The 19,487-nt window shown below is 48.1% G+C and overlaps 1 protein-coding gene across 1 annotated transcript in view; it reads right to left on the reverse strand.

Annotated features, from left to right (window-relative positions):
- FKBP15 (FK506 binding protein 15, 133kDa) overlaps window positions 1-18,656 on the reverse strand; it is a gene marked incomplete at both ends in the record, with an annotated part of 21,803 nt that extends 3,147 nt beyond the window's left edge. Inside the window, 21 exons of the mRNA XM_010138639.1 lie at window positions 1-124; window positions 437-573; window positions 1,071-1,242; window positions 4,536-4,638; window positions 4,846-4,940; window positions 5,621-5,731; window positions 6,109-6,218; window positions 7,030-7,123; window positions 8,620-8,723; window positions 10,018-10,117; window positions 10,376-10,495; window positions 11,166-11,214; window positions 11,946-12,088; window positions 12,545-12,688; window positions 13,925-13,993; window positions 14,985-15,134; window positions 15,540-15,638; window positions 16,724-16,798; window positions 17,338-17,407; window positions 18,023-18,110; window positions 18,547-18,656. The exon at window positions 1-124 is cut by the window's left edge and continues 6 nt beyond it. Of these exons, the coding sequence (XP_010136941.1) occupies window positions 1-124; window positions 437-573; window positions 1,071-1,242; window positions 4,536-4,638; window positions 4,846-4,940; window positions 5,621-5,731; window positions 6,109-6,218; window positions 7,030-7,123; window positions 8,620-8,723; window positions 10,018-10,117; window positions 10,376-10,495; window positions 11,166-11,214; window positions 11,946-12,088; window positions 12,545-12,688; window positions 13,925-13,993; window positions 14,985-15,134; window positions 15,540-15,638; window positions 16,724-16,798; window positions 17,338-17,407; window positions 18,023-18,110; window positions 18,547-18,656 (2,267 nt within the window). The remainder of the gene's footprint in view (window positions 125-436; window positions 574-1,070; window positions 1,243-4,535; window positions 4,639-4,845; window positions 4,941-5,620; window positions 5,732-6,108; window positions 6,219-7,029; window positions 7,124-8,619; window positions 8,724-10,017; window positions 10,118-10,375; window positions 10,496-11,165; window positions 11,215-11,945; window positions 12,089-12,544; window positions 12,689-13,924; window positions 13,994-14,984; window positions 15,135-15,539; window positions 15,639-16,723; window positions 16,799-17,337; window positions 17,408-18,022; window positions 18,111-18,546) is intronic.
- Window positions 18,657-19,487: the final 831 nt, after the last annotated feature.

Below are 19,487 nucleotides of genomic sequence, written 5' to 3' on the forward strand. Positions count from 1 at the left end.
GAGCCTTTTTCAGCAGCTGCCGAAGCTTGTCCAGCTCCTGCTGATACGATCTGCGTATTTCTTCCATCTCTTCCTCTGCTTGAGCTCTCTCCGAGAGGGATTTCTTCTTCCTCTCTGCAAGGTTCTGCAGCACAGAACGGGACATAGAACAGGCCGAGCTACCAAAGTAGCTTCTCTTCCTTGTGCAGAAAGAGCTTCTCTGAGCAGGGAATTTTATCACTTTAAAGTCAAGCTGAGAATATTTTAGAGGTAGGAAGGTTAATATATTACTAAGATATTACAAACAAAACCCACTTCAGCCCAAAGGATCCACCAGCACAGGGATATTTGCCAGCGGGTGAGTCGAGATTGACCTAAGTTGCATGTTTACTAGCAAGGGTTGAACTTCAGTTAACTGAAACCCTGCGTATCTCTGCGATGCTGCCCCTGGACGTACCCTCTCAAGAGTCTCCTTTTCCACTCTGAGGTCCGACAGCTCTTCTTCCAACGCTGTAATCTTCATGTCCAGCTGTTTGCGGCTCTGCTTCTCAGCTTTGAATCTAGTTTGAGTGTCCTCAGAGGCTTCTTGGAGCTCTGCAAAACACACACTTTGCTGTGGGTTTCGGCGCTGCGTTTATTTCAGGTCAGCGCTTTTGGGGGCTGATGGGAAGGAACAGCATCTCTTCCCCAATGAAACCCACGCCACGGCTCACACCTGCAGTGGGAACCAGAATTAATCAAGAGCTTCATCTGTGAAACAGCCACGCTTGTACCTCAGCTTTTACCTCAACTCACCAACACCGCTGCTTCCTCTACAAGATGTTAGTAACACCCAGAGATTGCTTCTACATGGCATCCCCGTGACGGGATGAGTTTGTTCACGGATTCAGCCCACTCTCCTTTTAGTGGTAATAGGATGCTCACACCCTTCAGACACCGCATTCCCTCAACATCCTTCTTAATACCCTCATGCCTGAGCCCAGAGAAAGCAGGAATAGACACCCCAGAAGAAAGGAAAAACCCATCACTTTGGGAAGAGGAAAAAGAACGACACAAAGGAGCCCTCACAGACCAGGCACCCCAAGTCTTACCTGCTAACTGCGCCTGCAGCTTGTTGAGCTGCGTCTCCTGTCTCTCGGCCTCCTGCAGCGCAGCCGACAGCTGTTTCCGCAGGTCCATCTCCTTCTTCTGGTGGGCAGTCAGCTCCAGCTGCAGCTGCGAGACCTGGGCCGTGGCAGCTGCTAACTCCTGGGCTACTTTGGCCTGTAGCACAACATGGAGCAGGCAAAAGGGAAGGGACAAAAGGATATGCTGAGTGTGAGGAGGTGCCAGAACTGTTCTCACAGGAAGAGCTGCTAAGGTATTGGAGACCCGATCGGGAACTGCTGGGATCCAGCATCTCAGACATCTCCCAACTGAAGAGGCAAGGTAACTTTTTTGCCACGTTACTGCGAGTCATTTGGCTGTAACCTGTCTGGACTGACTGGAAAGTTGCACAAAGCCACAACCAACCACCTCATCACCACGTTAGCGAGTTTTCCTGAAAAGCTTACACGTGTTTTTAAGACTAGTACCAGAGCTCAGCGGCTCTGCTGAGAGTGGTCAGGCTATGACAACACCTACTCAGGTAAAAGCCTGGACCCGACATCTCATCACCTTTGAATTTACATATCGCTGAAAAGCCACACAAAACATCGGCTTGTTCCAGCCACGAGAGCTCCTTCCCTCCAGAGCACACAGCGCGGAGTCACCCTGACTGGCCCGCAAGGGCAAGGCTGTCATTTTGGAGCACAGTTCTTACCGTAATTTGTCAACCTGTTTAGACTGAGTATTGCTCAAAGCCAGCGACTCAGGTAGAACCAGGTATGAACACAGCTGGTTAGACTCCTAACTAGGAAACAGTACAGCAGGAGAGGCTCAAGGCAGCAAGGGAAACCCACACAGTCACGTTCCCAATCTTGCTGCACGACACACAAAATTCAGAGGATGCTCTGCAAAGACAGAGCACCCGTCAGAAAACCTCGCTGGCTGCAGAGAACACCTGAACAGCTGCTCCGGCTGTGCCACACTCAGATTCCCAACAGGCTTTTGGTACGTTCAGAACCCGAGTTCCGCTCTGCTGGATCCCCATAAGCCAAGGGAAGCGTTTCTCTCAGCCCAGGACCACCACCTCCTGGTAGAGAAGAGCCGTGCACAGAACTGTTCCAGCTCTGGTGAGGAAGAGCCCGTGCTGACCTTGAGGGCTGGGATCCCGCAGCGCTCGGTTTACAGAGGAGGCAGCATTTCAGCAGAGACTGCCTAAAACCAGAGCTGCTCTCCTCTTCTGTTTCCAGAAACACCTCACTGCAGTTCAAGATAGGAACTCCCAGCCAGCTAAACCCAAACCCAAATGCCATGGCACATCTAGAGGTTATTTTTAACACTTGTCTTTGGCTTTAATGACCAGTAAAGGAAAATAAAAAGGAAATCCTGTGCCAGGAGCTGTTACCAGACAGAAGTTCCTGCAGTGAACGCTTCCTATCTATACTAGCTCAGCTCCTGCTTTCAGGTACCAAGAATTTTAGGTGATCTGTATGTGCTCTGACAACTACGTGATCATGTCCTGTTGCTCCCAAGGGGGAGACGAAACAGGCAGCAACGTGACAAAGTTCTTTGAAGGGGCTCCCCAGGAAAGAGGGGGCCGGTTATAAAGCCCTTTTCCAAGCTGAAGAGCCATGCTAACTCCAGATCGGAGGCAACTCTTTTAACACCAGCCAGCTTCTGCCTAGCTCAAGAGGAAGCTGGGCTGGCACTCCCTAGGGCACAGTCATCTGTCACCTCCACAGTCAGCAGACGCTGCCTCACCTGGTCCCAGCCCCGATCCACCGGCAGCATGTGCTGGGAAGAGAAAGCAGTGACAGGAAACAGGAAGAGTTAAGAACACAGCTTGACAGGCAGAGGCATTAATCATCATCAGAAAAGCAAACCGCTTCCTTACAGGAGCCGAAGGCATGCCAGAGGAGCCTGGGAACACCCTGAGACCTGGAAATGCTGAGCAGAAAAAGGTAGCGAAGCCTGGCTGAAAAAGAAAGACCCTGAGGGTATCCTTACGGGAACAGAGGAGCGGTCCTACGCGTGACTATCGAGAGTGCACTGGGGATCACTCACTAGGGTACAGCTAATGCTGTGACACGCTCTGCCAGGGCTGAAGTTACCAATACCAACAGTCACAGCGATCCTGGGTACAGATGCCTGGCCTGTACCACAAAATGAAACAGTGCCACCCTATTTTTAAGTAAAGAATGGATAAAATAGCTTAAACTTCTCTCCCCTGATCCTGCCTGTCCCTAGTGGTCTCAGCAATTGCAGTCACAGCGCAAGGCAGGTTCGACCAAAGGAAGAGGAAGGAACAGCAGCCCTCACAGCTACCATCACTGCTCTCACAGCACTGGGGAAATCTGCTCCGGGGCGAGTCACAGTGTTTCTGGTCTAGCCTGGACTCCATTCATGTAACAGTGTTATCATCGAGGCAGCGACTGCAGAATCGAGTCCTAGTGAAGACAAGGCCCAAAAGCTTCCCAAAGACCCTATCGTATACTTCCAAGAAAACGCTTCCTCCCCAGGTGGCTTATCGCGTAAGCTGGACGTCATGCTCCGTGACAGAAAGGGATTTTATCTATGATTTCCATCTGACCTATTCTGGTTAGAATCTCTCACGCTCCCCATGTACTACGGGGCTCTCCGTGGGAAAACACTGACTGCCTGCTCACACCAGCCGTCCACCTCCGGCCCTCCGTCGCTCTATTCTCGCTGGCACTGTTTGGAAAGCTGCCGCTACAGTTCTCACGCGTTTATCATCCCACTCGAACTGGAGAGACGCACAGCTCCGCAGGGGAGCGCAGAGCGAGCCTGAACTGGGGCCATTTCAGAAGCCGGCGCTCGAGGGAGCGTAGAAGACACCATGCAGCCGCAGCCCTCGAAGCCAGCCCGCCACAAACGGGCCTCACAGCACACGCAGCCGTGCGCAAGGGCACTGAACTGCTCTGAAAGCTATTGCCCAACAGCCCCCTCACAAAGGCACGATATATTATGGGTAGAAACAAACAGTGTTTGATTAGTATTTAACAAAAAACAACCATAGAAGTGCAACGAAGAACCTCTAGGAGGAAATGATTTTTCTTGTAGCTACATTTGCTCTATGTCTGAAATAGAAGGAACACAACTTTTCTGAAACTGTCAGTGAAACTAAATAAACAAAGGGCATTTTCCACCTGACCAAGCCTGTGATACACAGTTCCTCACCACGCTGGCCATATGCTTACAGAGTTAACAACAAATCAGAGACTTGCCTCTCAGACAACAACAGGGCAGCTATGACAGCACAAAGGTCTGTGTTTATATCCTCTGTGCCATGAAAATCATAAAATACTCAATTTTTTCCCAAATCAGCTTTCAAAGCAAAGTTCAGAACTACAGTTGTCTGTAAGAGAACGGACTTCAGCACGTTTTAGTGCGACGAGCAGCCGCTTTCCGGGCTGCAGCCGGAGGTCTCTGGCTCTGCTCGCTGCCACCATTACCTTCTCCTGCTCTGCATGCAACACTCTTGCCTGGGTGTTTTCGTTGGTTGTTTGCAGGGAATGGTTCCTCTGCTCCATTAGCAAGTTACTTTGTTCGACGTATCTGTGAACAGGGGAAGACTGCGTGAGTGTTCATGGAAGAACAGGACGTGGAGCAAAGGGCTCAGCTAGACAAGGTGGTATCTCAAAGCAGTTTTCCTCACAAGTCCCGGACCATTTCGCAGGGTGCCCTGCACTAAGCGCAGCCTGATCCCAGGGGGGTGGAATGGGTGTCCCTGGCACTCCTCACCCGGTCCCTCCCACTCCTTACCTCTGATTCCGCTCAATCAGCTCGCTGATCTTCTCGTTCTGCTCCTCGATCCGATTGCTCTTATCAAATATCTCTTGCTTCAGTCTCTCGTTCTCCTACAGCAAAGCCCAGCGTCAACATCGATCTCACTCCAGCCTCCCTGCGGCAGTACCTAAACCTTTGTTTTGTGTCGATGCAGCACAGCGCTGAGACTTATCGCCTTCTGTGGCATCACCACAGGAAGGCGCCGTGCTGCCTTTAGCAGGAATTCTGGCACGGGACAGTGGTTGCCAAACCACGTTCTAGAGACTATTGCGTCTGGTTGACTTTCTCCCCCCACAAACCCCAAGACTGGAAGGCTCTGCCTGGAAAAACTACAAAGCGTAACATTAAGCAGTGACAAACAGAAGCAGGTGGTTCTCACAACACGGTACTTCGGCTGCAAAACTCCTTTCTGCAGGACGATGTGGGTTAAATCCATAACGGTTTAAGAAGAGGCTAAATTTCTCTCACATGAACTTTTGCCAAGGCCTGTGAAACACCACTATATCATCTCTGGCTCAGGAAGTACCCAGACCACAAACAGACAAGAGCAGCTTTTTTTGGAGGGAGAGAGGTGAAAATCGTTGTGTATCTCACATGTTCTTACCTAGATGTTTTTGGCCACACCCGTGGGTGGGTGGATGGACATTTGGGCCAAGGCAGTAATGTGCTATCCTCGTTAGCAATAACAGTGTGTTCCACTTCACGGAGCTCATGGTTATGGAAGTTGTCAAACAAGGTTGGCCACACTCACCTGGATTATGCGTTGGATGTTGCTCATGATCATGGAGGCTTCCATGGTAACCGAGGAGATACCAGGCAGTAGTGAGCTGTTACCAGCATTCTCCTTCTTCAACTCCTCCACCTGCAGGGATAAGCCATTCTTAAGCCAGATGAAATGAAATTCTGGGTGTAGGGACGAGTCAGACACCTGCAAAGATCCATTTCACTGTTCCACCTGACCAGCTGGAGGGTGTACACTGCTCTATCAGCTGTGACACCTCCTGAAGGGCAGCAAATCTCTCCAAACACAAGGCATCATACAATATGTTAGACAGTAAGAGACAGCACCTTCCCCCCAAAACCCAGGCTGAGCTTTTTCACAGTAGCTGAACTGCCAGTGTTTCAGGGTCTGATACAGCTGGAATTTCCACTTGGTACCTCACTTACAAACTTAAATGCAGACACCTGGGGAGCAGTGAGTTTGTTAACAGCTCTGCCTCTGCCTCTGCCATACGTTACCTTGGCAGCCAGATGATCCATTTTGTCCACCACTTTGCTAATGGCCATTCGGATCTCAGTGTTGTGCTGTCGAGCTTCTGTCATCAAAAAGGAAGTAACATCCCCAGGTGCTGGAATGGTGAAAAGAGAGATCTACAGTCACCAGGGGGTAACGCCTGCAGGCAGACGTAGCAAAAGCAACCCTTAGTGGTTTAGGGCCTGGCAGATAGACAGCCACTGTCTTCCCAGAAATAAAAAGAATGTGGTATTTGGAAAACTAATAACTTAAGTATTTTCAAAATAACATGAACAGGCAGGTTTATGACTGCAGGAGATTCTTGAGCCACGTGACAGCGCTTGGGTCAACAGGAGGGAAGCCCCCAGACACGCTAGAGCAGTACACAAAGAGGTATGATCACACGGTAGAACAAAGGTCAGCTTCTGAAACTCTGAACTGAAAAAAGTGCTCCAAGACAGGTTCAGCGGTACTCAAGTCTCCATCCACAGGGACTGAACTGTTCTTTAAATGCCTTTAGTCCTTCCTAGGTTGCTCCTTTTTTTCAGGGCTGTCCCCTCACTTAGTAAAGGCCTCTACACGTACACTTGAACTCTTCCCTGGCTGGCAGGGGTCTGTTTACTGCTACAGTTTTCACTGGAAGCACCAGCTATAAAATACCTTCGGCAACACACAGCCTTGGGAATGCACCTAGAAATTCCATCCCCTTCCACCCTGCACAAAGTTCCTTAAGGTAAGAAAAAGATGGATCTTCACTGGGAAATGTTTACCTCCTATCTGATGTTAAAAAATAGAGAACTAGTGAAGCAGCACAGCCTTACAGACGGGATGAACATGCGTATGCTGCTACTGAAACCCAAATCATCATTACAAACAGTTTTCTGCAGCCTTCTGAAAACGCAGGTGCTTTTTTTTTATAGACATACCTTGGTAAGGTGCGGGATACATCTGTCCGACGGGCTGGAGCTGAGCAGCAGATGCAGCAGCCTGGGGGTAAGCAAAGGCCGTTCCTGGATACGCCTTGCAGAGCAAGTTCAACAGATTAGAATGTGGTTTATTTCCTCCCCCCTCCTCACACTGAAGCAGTTTTCACATTTTTTACAGCCCAGAGCAAGGATGGTATTTGGATAGAGAAAAACAGAATGAAGGAGCAGGAAGGCAAATTACACAGCAGTCGTCATCAAGGGAAAACAACAGTCGTCATCAAGGGAAAACAACAGCCCCTCTTCTTCCAGGGCTTAGATACGTGTTCAAGCGACCACAGCTTAATGAGTTACTTTATTCACTGCAGTTTAAGCAAAGCCTTGTTACCCTGCGTGTGTGAGAGGCAGAGGTCAGCACGGAACAGCGCGCTCTGATGTTACCCTCACCCGGACACCAGGCAGTTCCTAGCAAGGCCTAAAGGGTGCAACACAACAACTCGAGGGCAACTCAAGTGCTGTGGGCTCAGCTGAGGGAGCTCAGGCTGAGGAATGCACAAAATATACCGAGCACCCCTCTTGTACCAACTGATTCTCTCAGGCAAGGAAAAAGCAAAAGTTACAATACAGCTTGGGCCATGTTTCTGGAAGAATCCAGGACATCAGGGTCAAACTTTCAAAACAAAACTTTCAGAACTTCACTTAATCACTGGTTTTGATTTCACCAACCAGAAAAGCCTCTTTTTTATCCTGTTCCTTGCCACCTTCCTTGTTTTCAGCAGCAGGAAAATGCAAAGCCAAAGCAATGCAATGCCACGCCACGCCAGTCTGGGGTTTGTTTGTTTGGGGGAATTATTTATATTACATAATATTTTTATTCATTATCAAATATTTTCTTCCTCTGCCTGGACCCTTTAAAAATAACCAGTGCATCTATATGACACAGGCCACTGATTTCCAAAAACTCCAGAAACTAGGTTAAGTGAAAATAACTACAGAAAGCAGATAGTAAAAAGCTTTGGTTTCGATTTTATAAAATCATTGTACAATAGCTTTGCACTAAACCTTCACTATCTGATGTGGAAAATGCACTGTGCATTCAGCCCCCAAAGGCTCCTCGTTATCGAGCAGATTGCATCACTTTACAGCAGAAGCACCACAGGCCTTTTGAAAAGATTCTTCTTTTGCTGGATGAAGAGCCGTGACCCACGAACAAAAAAAAGTATGTAAATGAGCATTCACAGAAAACCAGACTGTGACCACAAAAAAATTCAACTAAAAAGCTTTTGATTTCACCTGCTCTACAAGTACTTGGAAGTTTTTATTTTCTCCACTACAAAAGCAGATACAAAGTCTGGTCAATTCTTAGTTCAATGTAGGAAGCTATCAGCAAACAGAAAGTTAGCCCTTTTTGATTAAATTCTAAGAGGCATGTGATGGAAACCTGAGAATGCCAAAGAAAAGCCTCCAGAAACAGCCTGGGATTCTCATCCTTCCATGCTGCTAGAGAGTCCTTGCTCCCAGCAGTGGAGAAGACAGTAAGACTTATGAGAAAGGACAGAAGTGCCAACATTCTCCTCGATTTCGTTCTGGTACCTGAAAGCCCTGTGCTCCTCCAGGCAGAGCTGAATGGGGCTGGATTGTTGCCGGTATTAAAGCAGCAGAAGATACTGGGGGTGTAGGACCAGATGCTTGAGGTACTGAAAAGGAAGAAGGAAATTCATCACGCCAGAAAGTACCTAGAAATAATTGAACTTACTTGGTGTGAAATGACAAAAAAAATTTACTAAATAGACAAAAATTTAACGCAAGCCTGTGTGCAGTCTTATGGAAATTAAAACCAGTCAAGCATGTGATAAAAGGCCGAGAAAAGAGTTACCTTTCACAGAAATCCTGCTTCTAGCTACATCGAGACAACCTCGTTTCATTCAGACAAAGGCAGCTCTGAAGCCTACCAACACAAGGTGTTATTCAGCCTGACTCTAAAGGTGCTCAGCTGACCAGCAGCTGATGTGACTATTCCGCCACGGGAAGACAAGTCAAGCCTACTCCAGAGCTGCCAGCACCCTGATGTCCTTTGCGCTTATTTCATAGAATCATCTGGATGGAAGAGACCTTAAAGATCATCGAGTCCAACCGTCCCCCCTGCACTGCCAGGGTCCCTACACCATGTCCCTCAGCACCACATCTACACGGTTTTTAAACACTTCCAGGGGTGGGGACTCCACCACCTCCAATGCTTAATAACCCTCTCTGTAAAGAAATTTTTCCTAATATTTAACTTAAGCCTCCCCTGGCGCAACTTGAGGCCATTCCCCCTCGTCCTGTCATTCTTAACATGGGAGAAGAGATCGACCCCCACCTCCCTACAACTTCCTTTCAGGTAATTGTAGAGAGCAATAAGGTCCCCCCGAGCCTCCTCTTCTCCAGACTAAACAGTCCCAGCTCCTTCAGCCGCTCCTCACAGGACAAGTTCTCCAAACACTTCACCAGCTTTGTTGCCCTTCTCTGAACCCGCTCCAGCACCTCAACATCCTTCCTGAAGTGAGGGGCCCAAAACTGGACACAGTATTCAAGGTGTGGTCTCACCAGTGCCGAGTACAGGGGGACAATCCCTGCCCTGCTCCTGCTGGCCACAATGTTCCTGATACAAGCCAGGAGGCCGTTGGCTTTGACTACTTTACAATCCAGGAGGCCGTTGGCTTTGACTACTTGGCTTGCTTTCCATCATTTTCAAGCAAACAAAAAAATTTTCTGCTTGCTGGGAAGGGGTTTGTAACTGTTGCTCTTACAAACCCCATGTCCTAGAAAGCTCAGTGCCGCCCCAGCACACTCAACGACTGAGCAGCTCATGCACGGTGGCTGCTCCTCCTCAAGCAGCCACGTGTGCACTGGATCACAACGAAGACATGCTCCAAGGACTCCAGTCTTGTGCTTTAGGAATTAGGCTAAGCGAAATGCCGCTGTGCCAAACCCAGCTCACCAGCACGTTACCTTGGGGTGACACTGTGGGCAGTACTGCGTGAGCTGGCTGCGATGGCCTCACGGACGATGAAGCCACTGGTTGCGCTGTCCCTCTCAGCGTATTTGGATCCTAAAAACAGGCAGCCTATTACGAGGAACGCTCAGGAATGAGTGAGCAGCCTGACCCCAAGATCACTGGAGATTTGGTGTTACCCGATTCACCCAGCTGAACTCGACAGGAACAGCGGAATCGTTAAGCCCTTTTGCCACACAAACAGAGCATGCTTTCCCGGGGCAGGGAGAGAGCTATTGCTACAGACTCCCCTTCAAGGAACCCACGCTGTAGAAAAAGCATCAAAAAGTCCCATTTCTGTGAGCGGCGATGTACCTCTATCTCTGAGTCGCTGGAGTCCAGCTGACTGCCTGCTGTCCCGGCAAGGAAGGGTAGCATGGGCTGTCCCATCTTCGCCATCCGAGAAATGAGCTTTGCCTTTGCTACATCTGGATTCTGAAAGAAAGGGCTGCAGTCACTCTGCCTTTGTCTCAGCCTAGGCTCTCCAGGCATTGCAGAGGCATCTGTCGGGATTAGACTCTTCTAAATCACTGACTTAGTTCTGGTTCTTTCCATTTTTCAATGACGGTGTGAAAAACTGATTTTCAAGCACACAAGGCAGCACTGTGGGTCTGCCAATCTGGTTTGCTTTATAGACTCCTCTTCTGGGGTGACACTGCTGTCATCACGCAGAAGTCTATCCCTGCCCAAAACACAGCACCAAGAGGAAAATGCGTTAATTAAGGAAGCTGCTTAGCAGCTTCTTCTATCTGGGGGCACACGCTGAAAGTCTCCTCATGTAGCTGTACAAACCTACACTGGATGTCTCCATTAGTCTCTGTCATCCATTTTAAATTTGTCCATCAATCCAAGAAGACAACCAGCCTTGTGAGCGTCCGCAAGGTCGGGGTAACTTCGCATTTAAGAGTAGGAACTGAGACTAAGGTTCCTCACGTTCTGCTAATCCCTTCAAAACCAACACCCTGACATTTGAGAGCGTCTGACTTGCATGACGTTCCCTTCATCTTCAGCAACACCGACTGCAGAGGTGAAATCAGCCAAGCCTCACATCAACCGAGCTTCCCTACCTCAGGCTTCAAATCAGGGAGATAAAACCAGCACTTACTGCGAGCTGTTCGCTGATGGAGTTTGACTTGGCCCGAACTGCTGGTTCCCTGAAAGGCCAAACACATGTATGTTGGTATCGGAGATTAACAGGAACGAAGTTTGGGATCCAGTGTTCTGTGTTTCTAACTCCTGTCCGACACACCTGCCCTAGGAGAGACGTCTCCTTATCTTGTGAGCACTTCTTTCAATTTACTTTTGGAAGCTGCTTTGCAACGCTATCTGTAGATTTCAGAACATCACTGTGGCAAGTTCCATGGCTGTGGAACAGCTGATTACAGCAGGATGATTTTTGTTGAACCGCGTTCTGGTACAAACAATTCTAACCAAGTCCGATAACTTGGTTACTTCTGGAAACAAAAAGACTTAAATCTGAGCTCCCTACAAAGGATGACTGACCCATTTGGTTAATGTAAGAAATAAACCATAACAAAAAATTTGCAATTAAACAAATCAGCCATGGCTCAAGACCACCGTAGGGCTCCCCTGCTACCTGGGATGAGCCCGATGTTGTACTGAACCCGTGCAGCTTAATCACGCTGCGCCGCAGCAGTGCCGCACAGGAATGACTTTTTGTCTGTGCCCATTTCAGTTTAACTCTGCAAGTCACTGTCCAAGCAGAAGGCTCCCTGCACATCCTGTTAGCAAGCAGTCCTTGGCCACACTGCTGGCACCGAGCTGGCACACAGATGACCCACATTTGCCAAACGCCGTGTTCAGCAGCACTGGGACCCATGTTGAGGAGCTCTGACAACTAACAGAGCAATGTGCTGCTCCTTACCCAGGCTTTGGAGGTATCGTGGATGGAGGCTGTAGACCAGCATCTGCAGAGAAGCCATCTGAACTGGGGACTGGAGAAGGTGCAGAATCCCTTGAACTGACACTCTGTCCGTCCGAACCAGAGGATTCCTTTACCAGCTTCACCTGAAAAAGCACGTAACAAAGACGATGTTTTTCTGGGTGCCCAAAAAACTTTTCTGCAACTTGTTCTCATTTTTGATGACCACTCCTTTGTCAAACTCACGCACTTCAAGCAAAAGCATAAAACTGATCTGGAACTGGAGAAGCTGAGTCTTCACATCCCGCCATTCCTCACAGAGTATTTTGTTTTCCCAAGTGACTCACAATTAGGACAACGAAAAGATCCCATGACAATTAGAATAGACATGTCTTAGTCAACAGCCTAGAGTGAGATTTTGGGTTTAGCGTTTTGTTTTGCTGTTTGGAATTTTTTTAAAATTAAAGATACGGATCTTCCTGAGGTATTTGGTTTACAACGGTTTTGAGCTGGCACTCTCATAGCAACAGCAGGTTTCCCTCTTCCAGACAGATGCTGCCACCCAGCAGCCACAGAAGAATCCCCTAGCAGGAGACACTCACCCGCTTAACTTCCACCTCAAAAACTAAAGTTGAGTCTGGAGGGACACGGCCAGCCACTCCCTGAGCCCCGTAGGCCCATGCTGGAGGAATAATGAGATACCTTCGCCCTCCTTTCTTCATGCCCATCATTCCTTCTTCCCAGCCCTTTGGTTTTCAGAGACACAACAGAAGAGAATGCAGTCTGATTAGTGACATCACAGTTTCTTTCAGTTAAACTATTGCAGCTCTAGAAGATTTCAACACACATATAGAGACAGTCTTGCAAAATCCTATTTATTTTCCATCTGCAGCACTAAACCTTTGTCTTCCAACATAATAATGGCCACTTATAAATTGCACCATTAACTTAAGAACAAAGATGCAGCTCCCAACATATTCACACCGAAATCAGATACAGCAATCTCCATCAGGAAGGCTGAAGGCTCCCAGGTCTCTGCGTGGCTGCAGAAACCTGGTTCAAGTTTTAAATACCGTAACACAAGCAGCTATCACAGATCAGACAGACATACAGGACTCTGCGCCATTGAGAGATCACTTTGAATAGCATCCCCAGAAAACAGTTGTCACAAAGGAGACTTAGAAGCCACAGCAATTCAAACTGTCCATTGGATGCCAGTAGGGCGACGACTACACCGTTAGTAAGATACACATTAAAACAAATGAAGTAGAAAAATAGCTCATCTTCAACAGGGGACACCTTGTAACAGGTCACCTATGAACTACTCAGGTAACAGGAGCGACTTCCGTCATCCTCAGTGATGACCAAAAGCATCTGATTCACAACCCGATCTTGTGGAATAATGTAATGGAGTGATCACGCCACCCTGACTGAAGAATTATTACCTGGTCAAAAGCCTCATGACATGACTTCGGAGGTTCAAACTGCTCTAGACAGTAGCACTAGCTTTTACTAGACCATCCTAAAATGCGTCAGTTGTCTCCCCCCTCCCATGCCCCCCTCCCAGGTGTTGTGTCAGAGCTCTCTGATGCTCTGCTTCTGAGACACAACAAGCGGGGAGGAATCTGAAGTTGTTCTCGAATTGAAATCCTCCTTTAGAAATAGGGTTCCCTGAGAACAACATCATGGATTAAGCGATTTCCAGAAAAACAAAGACAAAACCCCCCCCAAAACTTGAAAAACCCAGCTCTTGAAACAGAAAGCTGCTTTTTACCAAACCGGACGACTTCTTCCTAACACCGCCACTGAAAAGGAGACTGGGCTATACTAGGCACACTAAGAAGAAAATAAAGTTTGAGTGAGTCACTGTTACAGAGTGTTTCCTATCAAATGAACATGGAACAGAAACAATATTCAAATCCTGAAAGAGATCTTCAGTAAATCAAAGCTCTGAGACTTCAGTTACTATAACGAAGCTCTACCTTGATGACCTTGCCAGATCCCAGCTTCAGCCGCAGCAGCTTGTCTTTGTTAACATTGGAGTCAAACACCTAGGGTTGAAGAACAGACCCACGAGTCACATGCATTTTCCAACTGTCTCGAGATTCTGAACGCTCCTTTACAGTCCATAAACTCCTGCAATCTCTTACATGCTATTTCCCATTCTGCTGCTTCCAGCGTTAGTTCTCGGATGCAAGATAGAGCACGGTTCAGCTTCTAGATCACTGCACAGCACAACTTCTTAAAGTCAGCGATAGCTGGAGACTCAGAGTTTAAAACAGCTTTGAGCTGGATGGTCAGGACAGGATTGGGCCCAGTAAAACACAACGCAACAGGCTCATATCAAGTATTAAACAACAGTCTAGAAGTTTTGTACATTAAACTGAAACACAGGCAGCTGAACAAGCCTTTCGGGAGGCTAGAAGTAAGCAGTGCCATTCATCCCTAGAGAGAGGCATGCCAGGCAGACCCAGGAAACCAAAGAATCCCCTAAAGATGAAACCCAGAAAGCCCTTTTTATAGCAAAAAGATTCAGCTACAGATGGAGGCAAATGCAAACCCCTTTGCCATGAATTTCCCTAGTAGTAAAACCAGCAGAAGTGCTTTAAAGGTTTTGCTTCGAAACATCAAAGTGTTTCTTTTGCTTATTACCAAACCGGGTTGGACGCCGCTGCTGTGGATGAAAAGCAATCTCTTTCTTTTAATATCCGGCAATGTGGTTCGTGTCCGACAACGCCCTTCTTATCGCTGCCCACGCTGTTCCCGAAGGAGCATGGCTACATTCACTGACCCTTCTCGCCATTCTCACCACACTAATGTGCGAGAGAGCCTAAGAAACTCAGGGGCATTTCAATCACCTCCTCCTACACAGTAATTAGTCCGTTACTGTTCCAGAGGTTACACATATGACCTCGCTTACAGTGCCACGTGTGGCTGATAGAACACCTTTGACATCAACACCAACATGGTGCCAGACACGGCAGGGTCCTGCCAGGGCCTGTCACACTCACTTGTACCAGGAGGCAGCAGCAATGGCTTTACCTGTCCAAGGCCATTGTTCTGGAACAGCCAGCCTGTGTAGGCGATCTCCAGTGAGTCTCCTCCTTCCACTCCCTGCCCTTCTCCAAGAAGAAGGTCCTGGAAGAGGACTGCATCGAGCACTGGGCAGCTGTTGCACTTGGCAATGCACACCTGCAGAGGGAAAGCCATCAGCACCCCTGCTCTTTAGAACAGGGGCACGTTCCACCGTGACTCTGCACAGGCCCCATGCTGTACCGACCCAGCCCAGGTTACAGATGCGCTCACAAGACATGCCTTGTGCTGAATTTGGCTCAGAAATGCCCTCTGCTCTACAGAACTTGAGACTCTCGATAAAAACGCCAGCAGAAGGAACAGGCTCCCTCCTCAGAGGCCTGTGCCTAAGGAACGAAACCCAGCCAGGCTCCTCGCAGATCCGCCTCAGTCACAGGCATGCAGGAGACGCTCAAAGCTGCACAGAATTCCAAGCCTGACCCAGGCCTTTCAGCAACAAGGCGCTCCCAGAGACACATCTCCATCGCAGCAAGTCCACCTCACACAGACAGAGGGAGGAGTTACCTGTTTACCGAAATCCATCGCTGCCTTTTCTGACTCAAACATGATGGACCAGTTTTGTCTCTGATCATCATAGAACGTACTGTAATTGTTGGGTTGAACCTGTGGGAGAGGAAGTCAATCCTCTGTTACACGTGAAAAATGCTTTCTACTAAAAGCAAACAGAAAAATCCATTTCCAAGAAGCTTAAAGCAAGAGCTACTGAACTAAGCAGAGGAAGAATCCTGCTGTATTACTACCCAACTTCAGAAGCACAGATTAGCTTTTATTTACGTGTTCAGTAACCTGAAAGAATCAGAGTATTTGAATTATAAAGTTCCTCATAGATGCCGCAGCTTTCACAAGCTTCTTTCACGAGGTTCTACGATATAAACTGAGATTCAAGTGCAAGCGATCTTTTCCCAAATATTGATTATACTTAGACTTCCAGAATCAACTGGAGGAGTCACTCCTTCCTCCCCTCTAAAAATCCACGTCACTGGGAGCTGACTATTAATCTTTCTGACCCATTAATCTTTCAAAATGCACTTCTAAAACAGAAGAGCAAGAAATTCTGAGCAGAAATTTGGACCTAAATTCTACTATTTCAGACTAAAATATCCATCTATTATGTCACCTCACAACAAGCCAAGGGAGCAAATCAACACACCAATTTTCTGTGAAACTGGCAGAAAACACTTCCTGAGAGATCCTATTTTAGGATTTACAATGCTCCAAATTGTTCTTATGAGCAGGAAAATGCTGAGTGTCAAGTTTCTGAGAGAAAACAGTTCCTCGCTGTCGTTTCCTTTTGCTTGCTCAGTCACATTCTCCCAGTCTGAGAACTATACACTGTTAGCAGAAGGAATTTTGTTGTGTTTCTACCCACTGCAGGACTGCGAAACTCAGAATTGCTCCTCTGCGATCCGGAGGTAACAACACCCCTCCTGCGGCCTACGAGCCGGCATGATGAAATCGCTGACGGGGTGCTCTGCACAGGGCAGATGTAACCTCCTCTTGTGCAACACACACGAGGAGGAGGAGCAGGAGCGAAGCCACGCTCCCAGCCACCACGACACCTCTTGCCACATCAGTCAGGAGTCTGATCCTCAAGGTTGCAAACTAAGACCCCAGAAAGCATTTCAGAGCCAGCCCCCGTTTGCTGCGAACAGCACAGGCCACCAAATGCTTTTCTACTAGAGTCTCACCGTGAGTACGAAGCCCGGATGGATCCTTGCAGTTGCGATCTGTTGCTGCTGACTGATGTAAAGGAGGATCCTGTACTGGATTCCACAAGGAATTGGGCAGGGAAAAAGAAAAAGCAGGAACTCAAAACGTCTTCCATTCTAATGTGCTTTGTCAAGCCGAAGGTTACGGTATTTATTTGACAGATACACCTTGCAGCAGCGTTTTTCACAGCAAAAATACTCCATGCTATTTTGTAACAGCTATTAAAAAAACTTGACAATACACAAGCGATATTTAGCTACAGGAATCAAGCAATTCAAACGGTTTTGCAACAAGCAAGACTCAACTAATTCCATAGTTTTCACAGTTACTGTGTAAAAAGATGGTGCATTCACCCTTCGATACATAAATCCCACAAGACACGGCACACATTTGGTATCAAAATAACAAAACTTAACCAAAGCACCTCTGTACTTGCGGACAAAATGTGGCTTTCTGTTGATTTCCACATGCACAGACTGGTGATCAAGTTGTCAAAGACATTCCGAATCAACATCAAAATACCAAAAAATCAAAACCACCTCACAGCAGCGTACTCCCGGCGCGAGAGCCTTCGAAGGGCAGCGTTTCTCACCTCTCTGGTAGCGTGGTTCCCCACCACAGCTGCTCCGTACTTGCCTTGCTTCAAGTACTGCCCATTGGTACTGCAAGACAAGTGAGATGCTCAGCTGCAGAACCGCCCCCCCCCCCAGGGTTCTCTCTATTGCTGCTGAGTTTTTTTCTTTAGGTCCCTTTCCACATGCCTAGAAGGTCAGGCAGCCGTTCTTAGCTTAAAGACATTACAGCTCCACCTCCCTTGCCTCGCCCACACGTTAGTTATGGAGGCTGAGTTGAAAACTGCTCTTTTCCCAGATCCAGGGCAAAGGAGTTTCTACACAACGGCAGTGTCAAACAGAGAGGATTTTACTGCTGCGACCCTGTGCTCCTGCCTCAGTTCTCCACGAGGAAGGTATGAGACACAAGCAGCTGACAGAGCTGCCTGGAAACAGCGCACGTGTCAGGCCAGCACCCCAGGCTGCGGGTCCCTGTCACAGCCAACTCCAGGACTTGCTCTTTATTTGACAACGCGTAACCCAGAACTGCGGCAAGTTACAGAAACTTCTTCTGAGCAGAAACTTGCAGCACTTGTAGCATTTCTGCTACACAGACTATAAGCAATGGTCTCTTCCCACTCATCCCAAAACATCCTCCCTCTATGATTAGGCCTTATGCAGAGACACAGGCTCTGCCAGCTCGTGAGGAACCGCTGCTGCACCTACTATCGATAAGCATGAACCGCGGTGGCCACAAACACTGCTGGAGCTCCTGAAGCTGCTGGGGCTGCAGGAGCCTTCTGGGCTGCCGGACCTGCCGAAGAGTGAAAAACAGAGCAGGAAGAGCTGTCAGGGATACAGAACCACCAGCACACACCCCTTCCCCTGAGGAGAAATAACTCTGGAAGAAGATGAAAACCCAAAGAATGATGTTCTAAAGTCACTGAAGACCAAGTAACCAGGTCCAGGGCTAGGGGAGGGCACCAGTGAGTAACCAGGGCTAGGGGAGGGCACCGGTAAGTAACCAGGGCTAGGGGAGGGCACCGGTAAGTAACCAGGGCTAGGGGAGGGCACCGGTAAGTAACCAGGGCTAGGGGAGGGCACCGGTAAGTAACCAGGGCTAGGGGAGGGCACTGGATGGTCAGATCACTCCAGAACATTAAGTGAACGATTTGCTGCTCACCAAGGCCCTCGTTCTCCCAGCAACACATGCTGCTGCTTTCAACCCACTCTCAAGCCCAATTACTTACCAGCTGCTGTCTGACCCTTCTTGGGCTGCTTTGGTGGAGTGTACTGGAAGAATTCATTTCCATGGCTTGAGACTGTCTGATCCAGACCAAAGAGAGAGGCCAGTCTGGCACTAGAAAGAGAAATCAACTATTTTACCTTATTTAACTCGGGCTTGATAGGTAACAAACTCTGTATTTGACATAACTTAGGAAGTGTTTACCATCACTTTAGAAATAAACACAGGGTCAGGTTAAGCAGCTCTGTACTAATTAGCTATTTCATTTTGAATAAGCAGAACTTTCAGCTGAAGCAGTCAGGGTAAGTGGTACAACCATGTTTCATTTCCTCAAAAGTAACGAGCAAACAAGGACTGAAACTACACCCGAAAAGAAACTACTTTAAAGCAACAACTAGAACTAACCTCACACGAAAGAGCTGATTGTCACAACACTGAAAAACCTACGTGGCAACAGAGAAGCCACCACTCAGCACTGTAATTTTTCTTGAACTGTCCAGGGAAGACAGTAAAATGGCAGATGCTCTCTTGTCTAAGGGCAGGAGGTCTAATGCCTCAGGTGAGCACGTTATTCCTACAAGAGACGTTGTTCGCAGTTTAACTGCTTTAAACCCATTTAAGATCACTGTCCTGGTACCACGGGACAAGTGAGGAACCCAAACTACAAGGCAGAATCAACAGAGGCCACCACTGCCAGGGGGCTTACAGCATTTTACAGGAGATGCTGTAAAAAATAACCGTTTGCTAAGAGGAGGGAGGGTCACTTTACACGACTCATCAGACGGAAGCTCCTTGAGGAGGGTGTGGGATGAGCCCAGCTGGAATTCCCACTGCTGAGGATCTTCAGGTGGCAACAAGAGAAACTAAATATTCGACACATTACATTACGAAAAACTGAAAACTGCTGAACACGCTTGCAGCAGCCATCCCCGTTTAAAAACCACC

The sequence above is a fragment of the Buceros rhinoceros genome, unplaced genomic scaffold (genome assembly GCF_000710305.1).
Source record: "Buceros rhinoceros silvestris isolate BGI_N320 unplaced genomic scaffold, ASM71030v1 scaffold30946, whole genome shotgun sequence".
Taxonomy (NCBI): domain Eukaryota; kingdom Metazoa; phylum Chordata; class Aves; order Bucerotiformes; family Bucerotidae; genus Buceros; species Buceros rhinoceros.